At 42.8% G+C, this 21,251-nt stretch overlaps 2 protein-coding genes across 7 annotated transcripts in view; one reads left to right on the top strand and one right to left on the bottom strand.

Annotated features, from left to right (window-relative positions):
* Nucleotides 1-12,320, top strand: part of vrk2 (VRK serine/threonine kinase 2) — a 29,511-nt gene extending 17,191 nt beyond the window's left edge. For 2 of the 4 annotated variants that reach the window (XM_069174753.1, XM_069174755.1), the window contains 6 exons: nucleotides 497-617; nucleotides 3,594-3,652; nucleotides 5,076-5,242; nucleotides 7,903-8,049; nucleotides 9,825-9,998; nucleotides 10,298-10,666. In XM_069174753.1, coding sequence (XP_069030854.1) covers nucleotides 497-617; nucleotides 3,594-3,652; nucleotides 5,076-5,242; nucleotides 7,903-8,049; nucleotides 9,825-9,998; nucleotides 10,298-10,666 — 1,037 coding nt within the window. Of the gene's footprint in view, nucleotides 1-496; nucleotides 618-3,593; nucleotides 3,653-5,075; nucleotides 5,243-7,902; nucleotides 8,050-9,824; nucleotides 9,999-10,297; nucleotides 10,667-11,496 lie in introns of those variants that run through there. The other 2 variants (XM_069174756.1, XM_069174754.1) reach the window with 2 other exon arrangements.
* fancl (FA complementation group L) overlaps nucleotides 10,695-21,251 on the bottom strand; it is a 29,548-nt gene continuing 18,991 nt past the window's right edge. For 2 of the 3 annotated variants that reach the window (XM_069174759.1, XM_069174757.1), the window contains 7 exons: nucleotides 18,718-18,868; nucleotides 18,476-18,559; nucleotides 16,549-16,594; nucleotides 14,708-14,789; nucleotides 13,571-13,687; nucleotides 11,192-11,263; nucleotides 10,695-10,779 (listed from right to left, as the gene is read on the bottom strand). In XM_069174759.1, the coding sequence (XP_069030860.1) occupies nucleotides 10,744-10,779; nucleotides 11,192-11,263; nucleotides 13,571-13,687; nucleotides 14,708-14,789; nucleotides 16,549-16,594; nucleotides 18,476-18,559; nucleotides 18,718-18,868 (588 nt within the window). In that variant the 3' untranslated portion in view covers nucleotides 10,695-10,743. The remainder of the gene's footprint in view (nucleotides 10,780-11,191; nucleotides 11,264-13,570; nucleotides 13,688-14,707; nucleotides 14,790-16,548; nucleotides 16,595-18,475; nucleotides 18,560-18,717; nucleotides 18,869-21,251) is intronic. The other variant, XM_069174760.1, reaches the window with a different exon arrangement.

Genomic DNA, 21,251 nt, shown 5'->3' with positions numbered 1-21,251 from the left:
ATGTAATCTCACTGTCATTGTTTCTCAGCTGAATTCCATACGGACTAAATGTCAAAACCAGGGATCTACTTTGAGACCATCTTCTCATGTAACAGGTGAATTAGTATCTGTGCTGCTGGGTTTTTGACTGATTCTTCTTTGTTGATCGCTCATTGGCTTTAACTTGACAATTAAAATGGTATTTGCGTCAAATCTTGACAGGACTGTTCTTGGAAAAGATCTGTTGTTGGAAAATACAACGTAGCTCTCTGTGTGGGAAACCCGTATTGACATTAGCGCAGGAGTCTTTTTAGGGTCTTTGTATAATTATTCTTGCAATATGAAAACATTTATTTTACCAGCTGAAGTTTGACCAACAAATGTAAAAGTTTACATGAAACTTGATGGAGTCAGGGCTGATAGATAAACCAAGCAGCATGGAAAATAATATTAGTTTGTGTATTTGTGTATAATATTAGTTTAAATCTGACCACTTCACCTACTTGTGTCTTCACAGCTCCATCTAGACGCAGTGACCTCCAGATTCTGGGTTTCTGTCTTGTTCACTGGTTATGTGGCTCTCTGCCCTGGGACGATGTTCTCAAGAATCCAACTCAGGTCCAGGAGGCCAAGACCAGGTCGGTAGTCAGTCGTGTTCTACTGCTCTCCACAGTAGAGATTAGAGGAAATGATCCATGATAAAACCGCCGAGCCAGTTACTCTCAGGGGAGGGTGGGATGTGTCCTAACTCAGCATTTCTTTGGCACAACCTATCCTGTTAACTGTGTACGTACAGTGCATCCGAAAAGTATTCACAGCGCTTCACTTTTTACACATTTTGTTATGTTACAGCCTTATTCCAAAATGGATTAAATTAATTTTTTTCCTCAAAATTCTACACGCAATATCCCATCATGACAAAGTGAAAATAGTTTGTTTAAATTTTTTGCAAATCTATTCAAAATAAAGAATGAAAATATAACACGTACATAAGTATTCACAGCCTTTGCTCAATACTTTGTTGAAGCACCTTTGGCAGAAATTACAGCCTCAAGTCTTTTTGAGTATGATGCTATAAGCTTGGCACCTATTATTGGGCAGTTTCTCCCATTCTTCTTTGCAGGACCTCTCAAGCTCCATCAGGTTGGATGGGGAGCGTCGGTGCTCAGCCATTTTCAGATCTCTCCAGAGATGTTCAATCGGGTTCAAGTCTGGGCTCTGGCTGGGCCTCTCAAAGACATTCACAGAGTTGTCCCGAAGCCATTCCTTTGTTATCTCTGCTGTGTGCTTCGGGTCGTTGTCCTGTTGGAAGATGAACCTTTGCCCAGTCTGAGGTCCAGAGCGCTCTGGAGCAGGTTTTCATCAAGGATGTCTCTGTACATTGCTGCTTTTACCTTTCCCTCCATCCTGACTAGTCTCCCAGTTCCTGACACTGAAAAACATCCCCACAGCATGATGCTGCCACCACCATGCTCCACCGTAGAGATGGTATTGGCCAGGTGATGAGCGGTGCCTGGTTTCCTCCAGACATGACGCTTGGCATTCAGGCCAAAGAGTTCAATCTTTGTTTCATCAGACCAGAGAATTTAGTTTCTCATGGTCTGACAGTCCTTCAGGTGCCTTTTGATAAAGTCCAGGTGGGCTGTCATGTGCCTTTTACTGAGGAGTGTCTTCCGTCTGGCCACTCTACCATACAGGCCTGCTTGGTGGAGTGCTGCAGAGATGGTTGTCCTTCTGGAAGGTTCTCCTCTCTTCACAGAGCAACGTTGGAGCTCTGTCAGAGTGACCATCGGGTTCTTGGTCACCTCCCTGACTAAGGCCCTTCTCCCCCGATCGCTCAGTTTGGCCGGGCGGCCGACTCTACGAAGAGTCCTGGTGGTTCCAAACTTCTTCCATTTACGGATGATGGAGGCCACTATGCTCATTGGGACCTTCAATGCTGCAGAAATGTTTCTGTACCCTTCCCCAGATCTGTGCCTCGATACAATCCTGTCTCAGAGGTCTACAGACAATTCTTTGGACTTCATGTTTGTGCTCTGACATGCACTGTCAACTGTGGGACCTTGTATAGACGGTGTGTGCCTTTCCAAATCATGTCCAATCAACTGAATTTACCAGGTGGACTCCAATCAACTTGTAGAAACATCTCAAGGATGATCAGTGGAAACAGGATGCACCTGAGCTCAATTTTGAGTGTAATGGCAAAGGCTGTGAATACTTATGTACATGTGATTTTTTTTCGTTTTTGATTTTTAACAGATTTGCAAAAATTTCAAAAAAATGTATTTCACGTTGTCATTATGGGGTGTTGTGTGTCGAATTTTGAAGGAAAAAATGAATTTAATCCATTTAGGAAAAAGGCTGTAACATAACAAAATGTGGAAAAAGTGAAGCGCTGTGAATACTTTCCGGATGCACTGTAATAGGGGCCCGCAGTTTCTATTTGGGTTGAGGATGCAACACAGCATCAAAGAAGAGCCGAGCAGGTATCGGAGCTATTTTTAATATCTAACAGCGTTCCACTTTTAGGCTACTTTTCCCTCGGAGAAGCAATGTTGTGCAACCAAGCAATAATCCCGCTGCACTCCAGCATCTATGGCAGTAACAGATTCCTACGAAACCTACATCACACACACACACACACACACACACACACACACACACACACACACACACACACACACACACACTCACTTTTAATTACTCGTACTGAAATTACACTTACGTAATAAAAAGTCAGTAACAGTGCCACTTCTCTCTTCTAACTGCATTAGAGTGCACTTGCAGTCTGTGATCTTTTTAATGATGTTTATCCAAAACCTCCTGGTTTTTACAATAGTGGACGTGGAAACACAAGGCGTAATGTATCTATGTGATGTAAAGCCAAACGTGTATGGGAAGCTGGAGGTCAGAGGTCAGCAATTCGTTTAACTTTTGGGACACTTCTATTACATCTTTCACTTCTATTACATCTTTCATTTGAATAATTTAAGAATAAAGCTGATTTATAAAACAGGTCATTCTTAGTGTATCTGAGGGATGTTACCAGAGACACGTGTTAATATCGCTGACTCATGGGTGTATTACCTGACAGAGCAGGCAGCATTTAAAATGTTATAAGGTTTTTAGGATTTATATTTAAATCTATATTTATGTCTACAGAAGATTTGTGTGAAAAGTCTTTATGTGAAAAAGACGGTCAAACTTCAACTTATATCACTTGGCTAAACATTTTTACTGAACATTTTTCCTCCCTTTTTATTTTGCTCTTGATGGTTATTGAATGTTCAAAGTAATCCTACAATCAAAATAAATTGTACAAAACACTGAAAAGCTGCTAAAGTCTGTCAAAGACACAAAGTCCAGGATTTATACAATCTAAAGCAGTGCTGCTTACAGACTCTTAATTATGACAATAAATATATTGTCTGTCCACGTTGTTAACCTGAGAGAAGCACTAACACTCTGTGGGACGGCTTGCTGTGACTTGGCTTCGCCTCATCCTCCTGCTGTGTTCTTCTCATCCGAGTTAAGCGCACCTAAAACCTCCGTCCCTCTCGTCTCTGTCTGTCCTCACCTCCTCCCTGTTCCATCTTCCTTTACTCTTCTCTCAGACTGATGGATAATCTGCCAGACTCGGTCCAGCAGCTGTCAGTGAGCGGAGCCAGCACAGGTGAGCCAAGGCCGCAGGGCATCCTCAGATTACAGGACATCATTTACACCTCTCAGGTTAAACTGATGATTATGAAGTAAGAGGATGAGGCTGTTGAGGGGGAGGAGGAGATTCTGTCTCTTAATCTTTTTTATTTTTATGAGAGATCCAGAGGAATGGCCACAGCTTCAGAGTTTACATCGAAATACGTTCACTTGATTGATTTGTAGTTCTTTGGTATCATAAATCGCCTGTATCTATAAATGCTGCTATAGCAAAAAAAATTCCCCTTGGGGATTAATAAAGTAACTATCTATCTATCTATCTATCTATCTATCTATCTATGCGATTAAGAATTGTGGAATTTCATTGGTACTGGTACCAAATACAACATTTCTTGCATTGGGACATCACTACATGGACTTTTGGGAAGAATTCCTGAATAAAGGGTCTGATGACTGCCCAGGCGGGGCTGTGCTCATACAGGCACTGGTGAGATGATGTAATGTGACACGAGTTTGAAGCGTTAGCGGTGGGATTCTTTATAGAAATGAAAGAAAGGGCTGATCCCGGTTCGGCTTGAACACGGTTGAAACGTTCCGGATGCGAACCGAATCTTTAAAGACGGTCCGGACCGCATCAGAACGTCATTCTTCCAAAGTCACAGAGCCGAAGAATGAAACACTCCTGTCTCCCCTTCAGTTACCAGAAGCTCTATAGAATAACACCGTACCAATTAAACATCTGTCCCATTGACATGCCTTTCAAAGTTTGTCGTGTTTTATCTCTCCTCTTTATAAGGAGAGGTCACACCTGTGTGATGGCTCGGTGTGTGATGTATGGTCGGGACCGGGTGCTCCTCTGCTGACAAAGCCCGGCTGCCCGCCACAGATAAGAGCCAGGGGATGCATCAACCGAGTGTGTGTGTGCGCGTGTGCGTGCGTGTGTGTATGTGTATGTGTATGTGTATGTGTGTGTGTGTGTGTGTGTGTGTGTGGGAGGGAGAGATACAAGTCGTACTGCAGTATGTGTCATACACGTCGTCCGGCCAGCGTGTGATACATTGAGGCTGTGTATGACACTTCCACACACACACACACACACACACACACACACACACACACACACACACACACACACACACACACACACACACACACCTAATCTAGTGTGTGTTAGGAGATACATGAGCAGCCGTTGTATTATCTGGACTCTGAGACCTTCAGGTTCATCCTGCCTGTGCTGCTGCCTGACTCAAGTCCCTCAAATGATACCATACAGAGGCTGCAGCGTTACCGAAGCTACTGCCCATCTGAAATAGAAATGGCGGTAAAATCAAATCAAACTCCGACAGCAAATAACTTCACTGCTGTGGCTTCCTCCAGTGTTTTCTGCACCATATTTGATTTTAAAACTTGTTTCTTGACTCCGCTCCTGTCTGCAGATGAGTTGGGCTCGTTCCTCCTTTATGTGAAGACTCTGGACTACCAAGATAAGCCCGACTACAAGCATCTGAAAGACCTGTTGGCCTGCGCCGTCAGCAGTAGACTGGACTTCTCCGTGCCCGACACAGGGGCGTCGGGCACCAAGGATCCTCGCGCCCGGGAAAAGGTGAGAACACGACGACGTGTCAATCGGTGATGACGTGAGATCACAGTACCGATATCTTTTTTTCCTCAGACTGAAATATAAGATTATGAGCAGGACAAGACCGCTTCAAAATGAGGTTTTCTGGTTCATTTGAAGCAGATCGAAAAAGCTAAACCCCTAATAAATGAATCTGCTAACGGTGAACCGTTCTCTCAAGGACATTTGACTAAAATCTTTTCACGCATCCAGAGCAAGCGTCTCCAACCTGTAGCTTGCAAACTATTCGGGGCCCTCGACCCGGTTCTGAGTAGATTGCTGAAGGTTGGAAAACTGTTTCCCACACATAGACTCACTTGGGGCGGTCTGCCCAGGTATGTGGACAGTTCAGCTGAGGTTCAGCTCTGCCCTGAATGAGACACACAGATCAGAGGACAGAAACTGCAACGTGACACGAAATACACAGCAGAGACTCTCAAACTGAGCTGAAAAGAAACGGGTGCTCATAAATTAGGTAAATAACATAAATACAATATTATAGGGAACATTTGTGTACCGTATTTTTCGGACTGTAAGGCGCACCGGATTATAAGGCGCACTGTGAATTAACGTGTCTATGTTCACACATAAGCCGCACCGGATTATAAGGCGCATTAAGCAAAACAACACAGTCTGGTAAATCAAACTTTCTACTTCTGTACCATTGATTCATTGATGTTGAATTCTTTGGCGGCTGCTCTATTCCCATGTTCTGCTGCATAGCTAATTGCTTGGAGTTTGAAACCCGCTTCGTAAGCATGCCTCTTAACAGGTGCCATTTTTGGAGTCCTTTTATGTACACACAAATGTACTGTAATATAATGTTGAAGCACAGTAAGTATTGCGTATAACAAGTGGAGGGGGTAAGCGTACTAAATACTGTTCTCTGATTGGTTTATTGTAGCTAACGCATACTCCGGGCGCGGGCTGCCTCACATGAATGCACTTTTAGTTCAGACATTACATTCCTGTTACGGGCCGTTCAGGTCGTGACCCATCGTACCGTAATGCTCCGAATATCCATCGAGCGGAGCGGCTTCGTTGCTTACCAAAGTCGTACTTACACATTTCGACAGATTTTTGAGCGCATTGTACCACATAAAATCGATCAATAAGCACAACAAGTAACCGTACATAAGGCGCGCTGGATTATAAGGCGCACTGTCAATTTTTGAGAAAATGTAAGGATTTTAAGTGCGCCTTATAGTCCGAAAAATACGGTAATCGTGGTTACAGGAAGAAAAAGAAAAACCTCCAATTGAAAATAAAAGAAATGCAAACAGAAAAAAAAGCATTCACATGCAGTTAAATTTAAGCCGTTGTGATACAAAATGTGTGTTGAGTATCATTTTGTTATTTTTCACCCTTAAAAAAATTCTTAAGCTGGTTTGGGTGGAGTCGATTCTTCTCATCTCACTGAGTCATTTTCTCAATTCTTGGCTGTTTGATTTCATTTTCTTGCTGCTACATTTTTGCAGTAAAGACAGGAGGCTCTACGAGCGTGTTTTCGCTCACCATTCATTTATTTCCTCCATGACAAGAGTCCTCAGAAACGGCTGCAAGTTCAAAGTGGGCTCGCTGACCAAAGACGCGCTATAAACAGAGTGAAAACACTCGCTAGCCAGGCAACATTAAGGCTACAAACAACCCATGATGCATTGCTAACTGCAGAATACGGTCATTACATTTGTAATTTGGTATGTACACATCCACTATGCCACTGTGGAAGTATGGAAATGGCCGCGTGTAAAGTACCTTTGTAACTTCTCTACGTCAAATAGAATATTCTGATGTGATCTATGTGTCGTGCTGTTGCTACGGGAACATGTTGGTGCCGTTCGTTGCTTCATCGCAGATGTTTGTTTACGGCACGAACACAGACGCCCCTCGTTGAGGAATATTTTATTTGAATCACTTCGGTGTTGGCCACAAAGATTCCCGTTTCCTGTGAGTCTCTTCACCTTAGAGTGCAGGAACGTGACAGCAGTGAAGGGGAGGGTTAACCTCCCCCCGCCACCCTCCCCACAGCCCAACAACAAGCATGTCAACCAGAGGTGGTCAGGTCTGAAGCTGAAGGAGGACCACGATTCTCTTCCAATTCAGCAGAATCACATCTTGACACCCGGTGGGGGGGGGGGGGGGCTCTCAACGGCCCAATTTTGAAGGAGTTGATGACACACACTTTACGCAGCGCATGGTGTCTCCAATTATGCTCCTGATTTCCTCTCCTCTCCTTGTGTCATTTAATTTCCATGCTAAAGTGCTGGCCAGTTTGATCTCTAGTTAAACAGAAGTGGCCATTTACTGGCGGGTTTTAGTGGGGAGAGTAAATGTCAGTGGAGATAAAGGCCACTGAAGGGGCATGTTTCGCAGAATCGTTTGCCACTACTGTTCTATGAATACATGATTGTAGTTCGTAGTGAAGGGAAAAGTTGAATTCAAGGAAGCCTCGACAGATATTTATTGAAATACGGCTGTGGAGTTTGAGGAGATTTTATGTGGAGGTTTAACAGACATGGAAACAAGGAATCAGCATGGAAATTGGCACAATTCGAGGAGGAAATGGGGAGTTTCGACTGGGGCTCAAACATTAACCCACAGAGGTTTCATCCAATCTGGACTCACTAATCATGAACTCCCATCAGCAGAAAGCAGGACGAGCCAGAGGGCCGCCCAAAGCCGAGCGTTCGCCTGCTGAGGTGGACGATGGAGCACCCGCAGGGACGAAGACCAAGCAGGTGCCCGCTCGCTATATAAGAGGACCTCCCATCATGAAACCGCCGTCACAGCAGGTGAGCTGTCAAACCAACTCAATGATGAACAGCCGAACACTCGACTCGGCAAAATCAATATCACGATGAATGACGTCTGAAATGACTTTTAATGTATTCGGTCATCTTCAGTGCTGAAACAGGACAAATCAATGAAAAAAAAAGTTCCATTTAATATCTCTGGTGACTTTGATAGTCGGTGGTATGAAGTGCTATCAGTCTCCGGACTGGTTGGAGAACATCACACCACTACGTCATCTGTGTGTGTGTGCTGACCTGTTATAGATGAGTTTGTAATGTGATGGAGGGTCAAATCCACAGTCTTTGATTGCTAAAGCTTCAAATAAACTTTAACACAACAAAGTTAAACGAATGAAGTGGAAATCTTCCAAACAGTGTTTTTTTAGATGAACAATATTACACAATTTCGGTAATGTTGACTCACTTGCCTTGGTCCTGACCGCATCGCCATCGTGCCGATTAATGACATTACAGCACACCCTCTTGTGTAATATTGCAGATTATACAACAAGTTGCCATCTAAATAAAATACGTAATCTAAATGTATTCATATTGTGGAGCAATTCACTCTAAAAATATAAAACCTCTGGTTAGTGCGATCTCCGTTTCCATGGCAATACATTGGTTATGACTTAATACCTGGAAAACAATCATTCGTGTCAATAGACTCTCTTGACCCTTAGCAACCACCTAGCAACAGAGAGGATTTCCAGTCCGTATTAATGCTTTCTAGAGATGGTTCCTCAAACTGAATAAATACCAAACTTAGAAACACTAAACTGCTTTGCTCGCTCAGTCTGGTTGTAACTAAAATATTTGCTGAAAAAGAAATCCATGGACACACATATTTTTAAGATAGTGGTGTCGTGTCACCAGCACAGGTGATATGACCCAATAACCCAATAAGCTAACAGTTCCTCCAGATCATTGTAAAAACCCAAAAGTCAAAATGTATTTAAAAAAGATGTTATCATTCCCAAAATTCAAGTTTTTTTTATCTAACGAAATATTCTGTTCCAATTCCAAATTTTTGAGATGTGCTGTAATACTGATTTGAGCACGTTCCAAATGTACAGTTGACCAATCGGATTTCCTGCTTGTAGCTACCTGCTGTTTAACGTGACTTCCTCCTCAGTTTGTGTGTTGTGTCTCTGCCGAGCTGCGGTGGAAGATCAGTAACACAGAGACGACATCTCATAGTAAAAATGCTGCAACTTCCACTTGATCTGAAACACAGCTTTTCTTTTTTCATTATTATTATCTTCACATAAACTCAATATATTCCTATGAAGAAAGAGGAATTAAGCACGTTAAGAAAGGATCTCTGAGTATGAGCAGGAGGACTGATGGCATGGAGACCAGACTGTTGCTTTAAAACCCAACCTGAAGAACTGTGAACCTCTGCTTTTATGAGGAGACACATTTTAAATGAAACTGCTGCAACTCTGAAACACTTGAAGCAAAACAAAAAACAAACAAACGTGGTTGTTTCCCAGCATTTGATAGAAGGACTCGGAGTGAGTCACAGCTATAGCTGGAGGCACAAAGCAGACGGACCGGTAACATGAGGCCACACGGTGAACTGCTGACTGTGCTGGTGTTTGTACCTCTAGGGTTACGTTTACCATACTCTCGGGTGAAAGTTCCACAAATCTTATCTTATTGACATGCTGACATCAGCAGATTATTGCCGATTCATGAGGGAGTTTGACCGGATTATTACGTGTATTTATATGACGACCAATGTCGAGCTGTTTCTTTCTGTTTGCTGGTAGAAGGAAGAAGTTGTGCTTCCTGTCAGAAGATCGCAGAGGCCAAGGCCTGACCCCGTACACACTTCTGATGAAGACGACAGTGAAACGGAGGAGGGTGAAGATGTCAGACCCAAACACATTCCTGCATGCTACCTGAGAGGCCCTCCGATAAACCCCGGAGCTCAACCCAAACAGGTGTGATGGCCGAGACGCTGTCAGCCGTGCTCCTCGTGTAGAACTGGTTTTATTCTGCTGTGTTAAACTGCTGTTACATTTTTCATGATGAATGTTAAACAAAAGACTCCAAAACAAGTATGTTACTGTCATTAAAACTTTGTTAACATGCTATTAAACCATAAGACATCTTGTTGGGCACCACAGGTCTCCAAAAGGTCGCCGAGGAATACACAAGTATGCAGCTGGCATTTAAATCTTACACGTCGTCTGTGGCGGTTATTAAAAGAGCAAACATTTTGAATCCCCCTCTTCAACAGAAAACAAACTCCAAAAGGAGAACAGACGACCCGACCGTGACCTCGAGGAGACTGGAACGACGACATCGCCTGCAGAGGAGAAACCATCTTTTGGCAAACTGCAACATTAAGAGCCAAACACGCACTGATAACACAGAGAGACGGGATGAAGGGCCACTTCATCATCACACACAGCGGTGGGACAGTCAGCGCTGTTATAAGCACAGAGACCATTCTGGTGAATGGGAAGAGTCTGTTCTCAAAGGCCCGGGATGGGAAGCTGCGTCCATACAGAGACACAGACGGACGTCCTGGTTTGTCTTTTTGGGTGTCGTCCTTTTGATGGCTGCCGTTCACGCAGTTTGCCAAAATCCATTTAAACCCCTTTGAACAGGTAAAAAAAAGTCTCTTTTCTAAACTGCTTCCCGAAAAGTGGAGCCGGAGCTGCCGGAGCACAAAGCCTCTCCTCAGGACTTCTGGGCTGCCATTTTCACAGTAATAGGCTGGAATAGAAAGAGAAGCCACAGTTTATTCTGCCTATTAAATCGTCTGTAAAGTTAAATGTGGTATGAAGTATCGCTTTGTAAAAAAAAAAAAAAGAAAATCAAGTGGGCTCTCGTTTCCGACTCCAAATCACACGCACAAATAAAACGGTCTTTGACTCTGAATCACAGACTTCCAGTATCACATACGTGCTCCTTTATCAGACGAGGAGTAGCTGCTGTAAAAGTGTGTGAATGCAGCACATTGTTGTGAGCGCACTCGGCGGCCGCCCAGAGAAGAAGAAGAAGGCTACGTCGCCGTATGGAGCCGCGGCAATTAAGTATGCTGAATATGTATCGAGTGTGCAAAGGGAGGCCCTTTTGTGAAGCGCCGCGAAGGCAGCTGTCAGTCAAATCGGAGGCACGGACGTACCTTGCTGCAGTAAGGACACTCTCCAAAAACAATGCCGAAGCTCTGCCTGCTGGAGGGGAGCGCCCGCAGCCACTGGAGGGGAAAAGAGAAAGAGACTACTTCACCAAATCATTACCTTGGAGCTGACGTATCGCTGATAATACCACTTGTTTCAATGTCCACTCCTTCCCGCACTCTGTAAAAGCATTATTCAACCTTATGCGACACCTTGAAGCACACTGAGGGCTTTGAAGTAGAACTTTTATAATGTCCTTCTGTCTGTTTTTTTTCTTTTTTTCTTTTTCTCTCGCCTTTAAAAAAAAAAGAAAAAGAGATCTCAGTATGCAGAGGCTCACTGAATACAGAGAATAGAAACAAAGGGATCCGTGCTCATGGAAGATGGAGCTCATGAAGCGGCATCGGTCCACCTCTTCACCTCCGAGTGCCGCGCGGAAAGCTGCGTCTCCGCTCTGAATCGGCGACGGATCACTCGCGTTCTCCGCCCGAGCCGCTCGACAGTTAGAAATCTAATCCAGTGAAATTAAAGTCTTTTAATATGAACTCTCTTTATATGACAAAAAAAACAAAAAACACTTTGAATGTTGCAGCCTTTAAGTAAATGAAAACATCACTGTTATTAAAACAAAACAACATTATGCCAAAATAAGAAACAACTTTTTTTTTTTTTTTTTTATGTTTTCTATTGCAGACCTGCCTGACATGAAATATGGATATTATAAAGAAGAAAAAAAAACATAGCAAGTAGCTTTCAAGTATTCCAAAAAAAACACAACTACAATACTGTCTTCTAAAACTCTCATATTTTTCTCACGTTTTCTGAAAGTCAGTTAGATGAAATCATTAAAAAAGACCTACGACCGTCTGATCAACGACCAATTGGGACTTCAACATTAAATTCACAACTCCTGTTTTGGAGTGTGATGCTGATGTACGTGAATCTGTGACAGCAGGCCGGACGTCCCGTTGGACGAGGCCCTCTGAAGGGGATCTGATGAAACGTTGTACTGTGATTGGATGTAATAAACACATGTAGAGTGTTTTCATGCTGTTTGGAGTCAAATGTATGTTTCGCGCAAAACCAGCTGAGGTCGTATTCTATTCAGTTTACTGCACTATTAAAACCCGAGGAGCCTGTCAGCTGCTTCATCTGTAAATGATTGAGTCCAAACAGAACCCCTTTAAGGGGGACCTTTGTACATTTATATGAATACATGAGAGAACGGTGTCACTCTGGTAGTACAGATGTGACTCAGAAGAAGTGGGAATTTGTCTCTTACGCATCACCTCACCAACAGCATTTTGTTTATTTAGTTGCTATTCCACAATTATTTAAAGACCACATGAACTATTTGATGTTATTTTCTTTTTAAGATTTAATGTCTATTTGAAAAAGACACTGTACAAAAGTGAAGCCGAAATATTTCACAAAGGAGGACTGTCATCTCGCGCTGGTGATGTCATTGGTCAGTACGGTAAGTGATGCGAGGGAAAATTATTTTCCAACAGAGGACGGCTGCTCAGAAGGCGGGACTTCTGCACACTAAATGACGTCACCTGCAGAAAGACCGCAATGCTCAGTTGACATTACCCACAATGCAACTCGACTGCTGAGAGTTGAATCGGAGATTCGGGGGTGTTTTATGAGTAGCAGCTAATTCTTTCTAATTCCTCTGATCTTCAGACCGATAATAACCCAAGTGACTCGATGACATCGATTAGACTTACCAGAGCTTTATACTATTTATCATTTATTTACTAGCAACCGGTCACTTAAGAACTTGTTAGTGTTTTTAGTTGTGTTTCCACTGACATTAAAACTGAGCTAAGTTAAAATTTTCAGGTTTCATCAAAGAAATGTCTAAAAATAAAACAATAATTATTGAGTATTTCTTTTCAGTTCAAACATCAAATATCAATGGGACAGTGCATTTCGAATCTCTGTATCAAATCACATCAAGCACAGTTATATGTCCAGTTTCAAATAACAGGACAACACTGACCCCATTACAAGCAAGTTGTCTCTTCTTGTCATCACTTTTCATTATTCAGCAGTAAAGAGTGTCTGAAGCGGAGGGAAGCCTGCTGACGTAGACGTGAGAATCTCTGTGGGCTGCTCACAGTCTCTGTGTGTGTGTGTGTGTGTGTGTGTGTGTGTGTGTGTGTGTGTGTACTTATACAACTGTGTTTATGAGGACCATTTTGAGTTTTAGACAATTAGGTTCAGGTTATGTAACGATTGGTGGGAGGCACTTAGTTGCGATGGTTAAGGTTAGGAGAAGGGGCGATAATATAGCCATACAAGATTATGTGTGCGTGCGTGTGTGTGTGTGTGTGTGTGTGTGTGTGTGTGTGTGTGTGTGTGTGTGTGTGTCTCCATACCTCATACAGACATGCCTGGTGGAATGGCTGGCCACAGCGAGGGTCATTACACACCTGATCAGGGATGGCAGCCTCAAGACGATAAGAGTAACAGATGCCACACTCGATGTTCAAACTCTGCGCCCCCCCCCCCCCCCCCCCCCCCCCCACACACACACACACACAGAGAGAAAACAATTAATGCAGGTATCCACCAGGCCTTCTTAAATGCTCTTTCACACACAGAGTGGTCACAGATGCTGAAGATCCAGAGAGTCGCACTTCCTGATAAACCTCCACCCTCTTATAAAACCTGCATCACCAAACACCCTGTAGCACCCGCTCTCTCTCCAGTCCCACCATCACCCCTTCAACACACACACACACACACACACACACACACACACACACACACACACACACACACACACACACACACACACACACACACAGACACACACACACACACACTCTCTCTCTCTCTCTCTCTGTTCTCGTTTGCATTTTTCCGTAATGAGAAGCTCCATTTTTGTCTAGAGCTATCCATTAAGAGAGAGGATGGCAGGTAAAATAAAATAAAAAAAAATAAAAAATCAACATCTGGTCAACTCAACTTTTTTTGCACTCCTCTGAATGTTAATGAAGATGAGGCATTAATCACCGCTTCGACAGCGGATAAACACGACGCCCTTTCAACCCATCCGCAGAGAGGGGAGGCGAAAGACCGAGTGTTTAAAAAAAAAAAAAAGATAAATGGTTTTGCGTGATTAAAGCGGTTTGATAGTGCCGAGAATTCTGCCATCTTTGTTATTCTAATGATCTTATCTGTAAACAACCCAATTAAAGAAGAATTTGTGCCCACCTCGTAGAAAAGCAACAAGCCAGAGAAAGACAAATATGGAAATAGACAGAAAAAAGAAAAAGCAGTGGTATACATCCGCCCCCTTATAACTTGAAGCTCCTACAGACACACGAACATGCATAGATGTGAACACACACGCACGCACGCGCGCGCACGCACGCACGCACACACACACACACACACACACACACACACACACACACACACACACACACACACACACACACAGCTCCTTGAGGTAATCGTGATGGGAATGGACATGTTTGAAATGGAAAGGGGGCAACTGTGTGACATACAGATTTTTCGTGGGTGGCAGGTGACGGGAATTCGATCTCCAAAACATCCCGGAGGTTGTGCAAGACGCTCGAGTCCGGGTTCCTGCCAGCAGACCACAGACAGCTCCTTCACACACTAATTAACCACATGCAAATGAGCCTGCAAAGACACTGGGGGATGATTAAGAGACTTTCACCATTGGTACATAAAAAAAAAAAAAAAAAAAAAAAAAAAAAAATTGAGAAATAAGAAGATTTGAGCTGCTACAGAGGTGTGTGTGTGTGTGTGGGGGGGGGGGGTGTTCCTGAGATGTATGTCATGCAGGGAGGCAAATGTTAAAACCCGTGGTGAGGTTTGAAATCTCTGCTTCATTTCAAAATGAAAAGTGATGTTTTTTGTCTTTTTCCCCGAGTGACTCATGAGCAGTTGAACTGGTTCCACTGAGACTCTGATCATTTTGTTGGACGGTAACATTACAGGCTGATTCACTCACAACTACCAAACCGACAATGAATGAGTTTGTTATGGAGTTGGTGGCTGGAAGTTGCTCCTACACAAACCTCGCTTTTTTAGCCTAATTTGTTTTGCTGAATTAGCTGCTGACAGTCTGTTTTTTGCTCTGTAACATCAGATGTTTATGACAACTGTCATTGAATTATTGTGATCCTGAGGAAATCCTGACGATTCTCAGGGAAGTTCTTAAAGTGCTCCAGTTGGTACATGCACACAGTGAGTTACACTGTGGGCTGCGATTTGTTTTTAGCCTTTAGAGCAAATCTAATTCGTCATTTTGATAGTGAAGTAATTTTTTATTTTATTTAAGCTGCATTAGTCCATTTTTAGCGGTTGTAGAAAGCCATGTCATGTAGAGGTTGAAAAAAACACTGTTGCCTGTTTATACGACCAACAGATACAAAGCTGCATTAGCTTCCACTTGGAAGTTGTGTGTGATGCTATTCAAAATGCACAGAAACGACGTTCTGTACCGAACTGTGAATAAATTCAAATGCATAACATTTTTACATCTATTTTCAATACGTGAAAATATTTCCAAACTATACGACATTAAAGTTTTTGCAATCATGGCAATATTGTGACAGTGACTGCAACGACTAACATGGCTGACCGCTTGGAGGAGTTCGTTCTAAAGGGAGTGACTTTTGTTGTGAAGTGGTTTGGTTACATCATATGCACAACAAACTGCAGTAATATGTTCTTTTTTTTGGGCCAAATTTTCCAAATTATCCTGACATAATGTTATATTGTAATTGTATGTTCTTGAAATAAAAAAACAAAAACATTTTTGCAGTATTTTCGTCATCATTATCGCAGAAATGCCCTGAAATATCCTCAAATTATTTTTAGGGCTATATTACAGATTCCTAAAACACATTGCATTTGCATGTGTTTTAATAAACTGTAAAATGTCCACCAGCTGTTTGGTCACTCGGTGCTGCTGGAAACCGACTTCATGAGCCTGGACTGAAAAAAAAAAAAGAGTTCTGGCTAAAGAACCAGAACCACGATCCAAAAGATGCTAAAACGTTCGAAGGAGCCGCGGCAAAGTGCAGACAGATGACGATTCTCCGTGGCTTCATCACTACCGGCGACTCCTTTCACATTATCCAGCGCCTTCGCTTAATGTCTATATAAAAACAGAGCTAAGTTAAAGTTGTACATTTTGCTGGGAACCGACGGGCAACAAACAGAGGCGGTAAAATCCGTTTTGAGTAGATGCACTAACATGACAAAACGGGGAAGGTAGTGAAATGACAATCTTGTAATCATATTATTCTGCTGAAAAAACAAATGATTCTACTGAATTACCCACATAAAAGCTCACTGGTGCGGAGACCCTTACCACAAGTGCATGTTGGCGTTCAGCTTATTCCTCAGCGGAGTCACCACTGCAACGACAAAACAAAGGAGTTATTTGGTAACGGGGTGTAAATTGTATTACTAATAACAACCCCTCTAAAATTGATTTGGAGTCTGTTTTCCACACTTTTCAAGCACCTGCAGATACGCTGCCGTTGTATGTAAGCCCTAGGAAAATTAGACCGGCCTTAAAAGAAAATCGCACTCTGCATCTCCCTCAAACGGCGTCTCTTATTTGACAACGGCCCAGTTCACCCGCAGACAGCGGCGGCGCCGCTGTCAGACGCGAACCGTCATTGGTTCCTCTGTTCCACCGGGGAGCTTTGTCTCCGTGCAGCACTCATCACTTTCACTATTTGTTATTCCTACATGCAAAAAGCAATATTTCTGCGCGACCCCCCCGTATTGGAGGGTCACCGCCTGCCTCCCCGTCTCGGTGGCTGAAGTGTGCATGTGTTTAATATCTTTTGAGTTGCATTGCTAGGCAACAGGCTAGGAGTTGTGTGACCTTGGGTTTACAGAAACAATGGCCGACAATTGACGAGGACTTAAATATAAAGCTGAAGCCGGAGCTCGCGTGGCTGGCTCCTGGTGTCGGCGTGGGGAGAATGAAAATGTGCCATTCTGGAAGCAGGTCCTCTGACATGACAACACAACCAAACAGTCAACACAACCGGTCCGGTTGAAGACGAGACGTGCGGAGATCAGAAAAAAAAGAAGCGTTTATTCCCTTTTTTTTTCATTCACACCCGATGGCTTCGTGCTGATATAATCGGAATAATGGCGGCGCAGGCGGAATTTGTACTTTATTGCCTGGGCTGATCCTTCGGCTGGCCAGATTATAGTGTGAAAACACGCAGGACACACACATGATTACAGTTACACGGGCCTTATGAAGAGGCTCCAGACAGTCAGGGACATTTGTGATGAAACAATTAGTTTTGGTGAGGATGAGGGTTTAGTCTGCGACACTCAGCCGGGGACATTTATCACGATTGTTTTGACATTTTAAAGACTCAAGGTTCAATTTAAAAGATGATTAATTTTGTTAAATAATCCTAGATTTGGACTGAAATCAAATAATTAGATAAAACAACCATTGGATTTGCTGCTAGAGGAGATTTGTACAAACATTTTGCTGGTTTGGTGACATTTTTCATGTTTGCACAGTTCTCAAATTTCCTACATGGAAATTACAGATTTTCATAGTTTTTCCGTATTTTTTTTTTGTTACAACATTTTGGATTTTCTCATTAAAACAGTGTCCGCAACCTCACATATTTTTTGCTTTAAAGACATAAATGCAGTGTAATATAAGTTCTATGTCTCAGTGTGCTAACAACACAGAAAGAAAAGGCTACAATTTGTATTCCTTTGTTCGACTTATCAAAGGCAGAAATACAATCTAATGTGCTGTTTTTGATAGAGTAATAAAAGTACATAAGTACACTACACTTTTTTAAAAATCTAACTCGATTGTATCAGCCTGAATCCAAACCAGACTTTACTTGACATCTGAACTCTGAAGGTAAAAGTAGTCATCAGAGAGCCGGAGTTGAGGGAAGCTATACGACGTTGGGTGAGCTGCACGACCCTGATTCGAGCCGTCACTTACTTTAAGAGGAGAAGCGGATGAATACAGTGTGACCAGGTTCTGTCTGGTCTGGTAAGTTAAGTCAAGCGTTTCTCCTTTTGATGGCTGCCACCTGGCTTCGTCACCTGCAAATCCTGAATGTACTCACAAACCTCACAGTTACCTGATAACTGCATCACAATGAGGAGAGGATTTCCCATGCTATAACACAGTGTGTCACTTTTAGGGGTGTTATAGTGCAGATACACTTGTTATGCTCTTGCACTGCCTGAGAAGACCCTTTGAAGTGTTGCCATGTCTCTGGGGTCCTACCCACCATGCTCGGCTCCCAGAAGGCAGCACTCTGGCAGCATCTTCGGGTGTCTGGGATCCACCTCCACTTTGATGGATGCATTGTTTCCTGCACACACAGACGGCGATGCACTCTTTTAAATCATATGGAGTGATGAGCGTTAGTGTAATTTGAGGGTCCTGTGACCCGTGAAGTCTGAAGAGACACTGTGCCAGTGCGTGTACGACAACTTTACTGGAATTAGCCGCGCGTGTGTTTCACAGTACCGATGGCGATCCGCCTCATGGTGTCGGACCGGCTGGGCTTTTCTGGCTCCAGAATCCAGGTGTTGCTGTCGATCTCATCCAAGACGTCCCAGAACTCTGTGAGGGACTTCAAGACCAGCAGGAACTGCCTGTGGAGCTGCTCCAGGGTACTCTTAACAAACCAGACCAGGCGAAGCACAACACATAAACAACCACTGTGTCATTGATAATAGAGCCAGGCTTTCATTTGGATTCAATTGCAGATACATTTAAATGTGGATATTGATAAGTTACGATTTATCTTTCAATTTGCACAAATTTGAAGCAAAAGTTGGATTTTTTTTTTTTTTTTTTTTTGAAAGATGCACTTAGTTGTTTTCCTTCCGAGTTTGATAAGATGATAAATAACAAGCTCATGTGTCTACAGTCAGTTCACTCCTGGAGCGATTAGCTTAGCAAAAAGACCGGAAACAGGAGAAACAGCTCGCCTGGCTTCGTCTAAACTTCAGAAATACACAAAGTTAAAACGTTCTTTTGGTGTCTCTGTTGATCTGTTTATACAGAAACTACAATTTGTGGTTTTAGCGGGTTATGTATTGTAATTGTTTCTCAGCAAACAACAGCAAGCGATATTCCGGAAGGCTTTCCATCACAGTGAGCTTTTTTTAATGTCCCTCCGCTTCCTGACTGTATGCTATGCTATGCTATGCTATGCTAGGCTAACCAACCACATCCTACATCCAACACCGTATTTAACTCATGAATGAAGAGTGCTATCAACGTGTTACATCGTCGGAGAAAACGATTAAATTCAGACAGTAAACAGCAGCTGATCGATAATAAAAATGAAAAATAAGGTAAATAAAGTTGATAGACGTGTGATGTATGAAACGCCTCCCACGATTGCGTGAAAAGACAAAACTTGTGATTCAGTTTATTAGGAGAACAAAGTGACAGAAGAGCAGAGAGGATCCGTTAATATCATTATTAGTCTGCTGAGATCCGACACTGAAACGCTGCGCATGTTCGTCTTTGATACAACCAAACGCAGAAGGCGTCTGCCGTCGCGTTTCATTTCAGAGAACCGACGTGAACAGAAAGTGCAGATGGCAAATGACCAGTTGGTAAAACTCTAACAACTTAAGGCGCACACACACACACACACACGCTCACACACGCTCACACACACACACACACACACACACACACGCTCACACACACACACACACACACACACACACACACACACACACACACACACACAAACAGAGAGAAGAGAAAGGGAGGCTAATAGAGGTGTGGGAGAGCAATACAGATGGAATGAGAGGGAAAAAATTAGGGGAAAAAAATGAACCAAAAATTATGGGTCATTGTGCCAGCACAGTGCACACAATTAAGCATCGTCCAGGTGCTGAGAGCCTCAGCAATTACAGCCCAATTAATGCCAGTGGTATGATTACAGTTACAGCTCAGGATAACTACGCTAGGCTCAGTTCAGAAAGAAGAAGAAAGAAGAAAAGAAAAAAAAAAAAAAAAGAAGAAAAGCAGAAGAGCTGGTAATCGAATTCCTGCTGCATCTCAGACAAGAACATGAGTGAGAGCGTAGGACTGTAGGAAAGTATGAAAGAGACTGAGATTTGCTCCTTGGCCATCTCAATCAGTCCTCTTTTTCTATTTATGATATCTTTAACTGACCTCGATTTAGCTCCTAAAAGCAGCCAGGATGAAGAATTCACTCCTCTTTAGTCAGATACTGTTAAATGTTTTTTGACCTTTTTTTTTTGGAAAACATTTCTACCTGAGCATCTGATATGTTCTCTATTGTAAAAAAAAAATAGTTTTCCCCTGACTACTCAATCCTATACATTTATATAATTTAAAGATGAGACACATAATGTGGCTGTTAATGGCTGCGTCTAAATGTTTTATAAGCTGCCAACATTTCCATAATCTCTACAGTACAAAGCACAATCAGGTGAAGTAATTAATGGTCTATAAAGTAAGTCAGTGAACACATTAGGTACCTGCACTGTTTCTGTTGTTTGTGATGAACAAAGAGAGTAAAAATGTGTCTGCGTCACAAACACTAATGTTGTATTTGTTGACCATGATTGATAACGTTACATTTGAAATTCTGATTTTACAATTTTATACACGCACATGAGCCAAAACGTCATGGCCACTCACAGATGAAGCCAAACATGTTGATTGTCTCGTAACAATGGCGCATTTTCAAGGTCTGGGATCTATTCAACAGTATTCTATTAACTTAGGAGGCTCCCTGCAATCCTGACTGCAAACCGCCAAGGTTAAGAATAAAGGTGCTCCAATCAATCCAGCCACCGATGGCGAGCGGCCGATATCAGCTCTGAAAAAGAAATCTGCAGTCTCTAAAAAGGCCGATCAGAGGAGGCGATCACGTGACATAAAACTCTCCGCGGCGAGCTAACATGGCTCCACTGGCGTCACCTGTCTGCTAGTACATTCAGATGTCTGCTGAAGTTTTTTCATTTTCTTATTACTAAGAAGGATAAAGAGACATTTCTCCGACGCAG

The sequence above is a fragment of the Embiotoca jacksoni genome, unplaced genomic scaffold (assembly GCF_022577435.1).
Source record: "Embiotoca jacksoni isolate LCO1_2020_lvr unplaced genomic scaffold, fEmbJac1.0.p SCAF_61, whole genome shotgun sequence".
Taxonomy (NCBI): domain Eukaryota; kingdom Metazoa; phylum Chordata; class Actinopteri; family Embiotocidae; genus Embiotoca; species Embiotoca jacksoni.
Note: the sequence above shows the minus strand (reverse complement) of the source record. Positions and strands in the feature narration are given on the sequence as shown.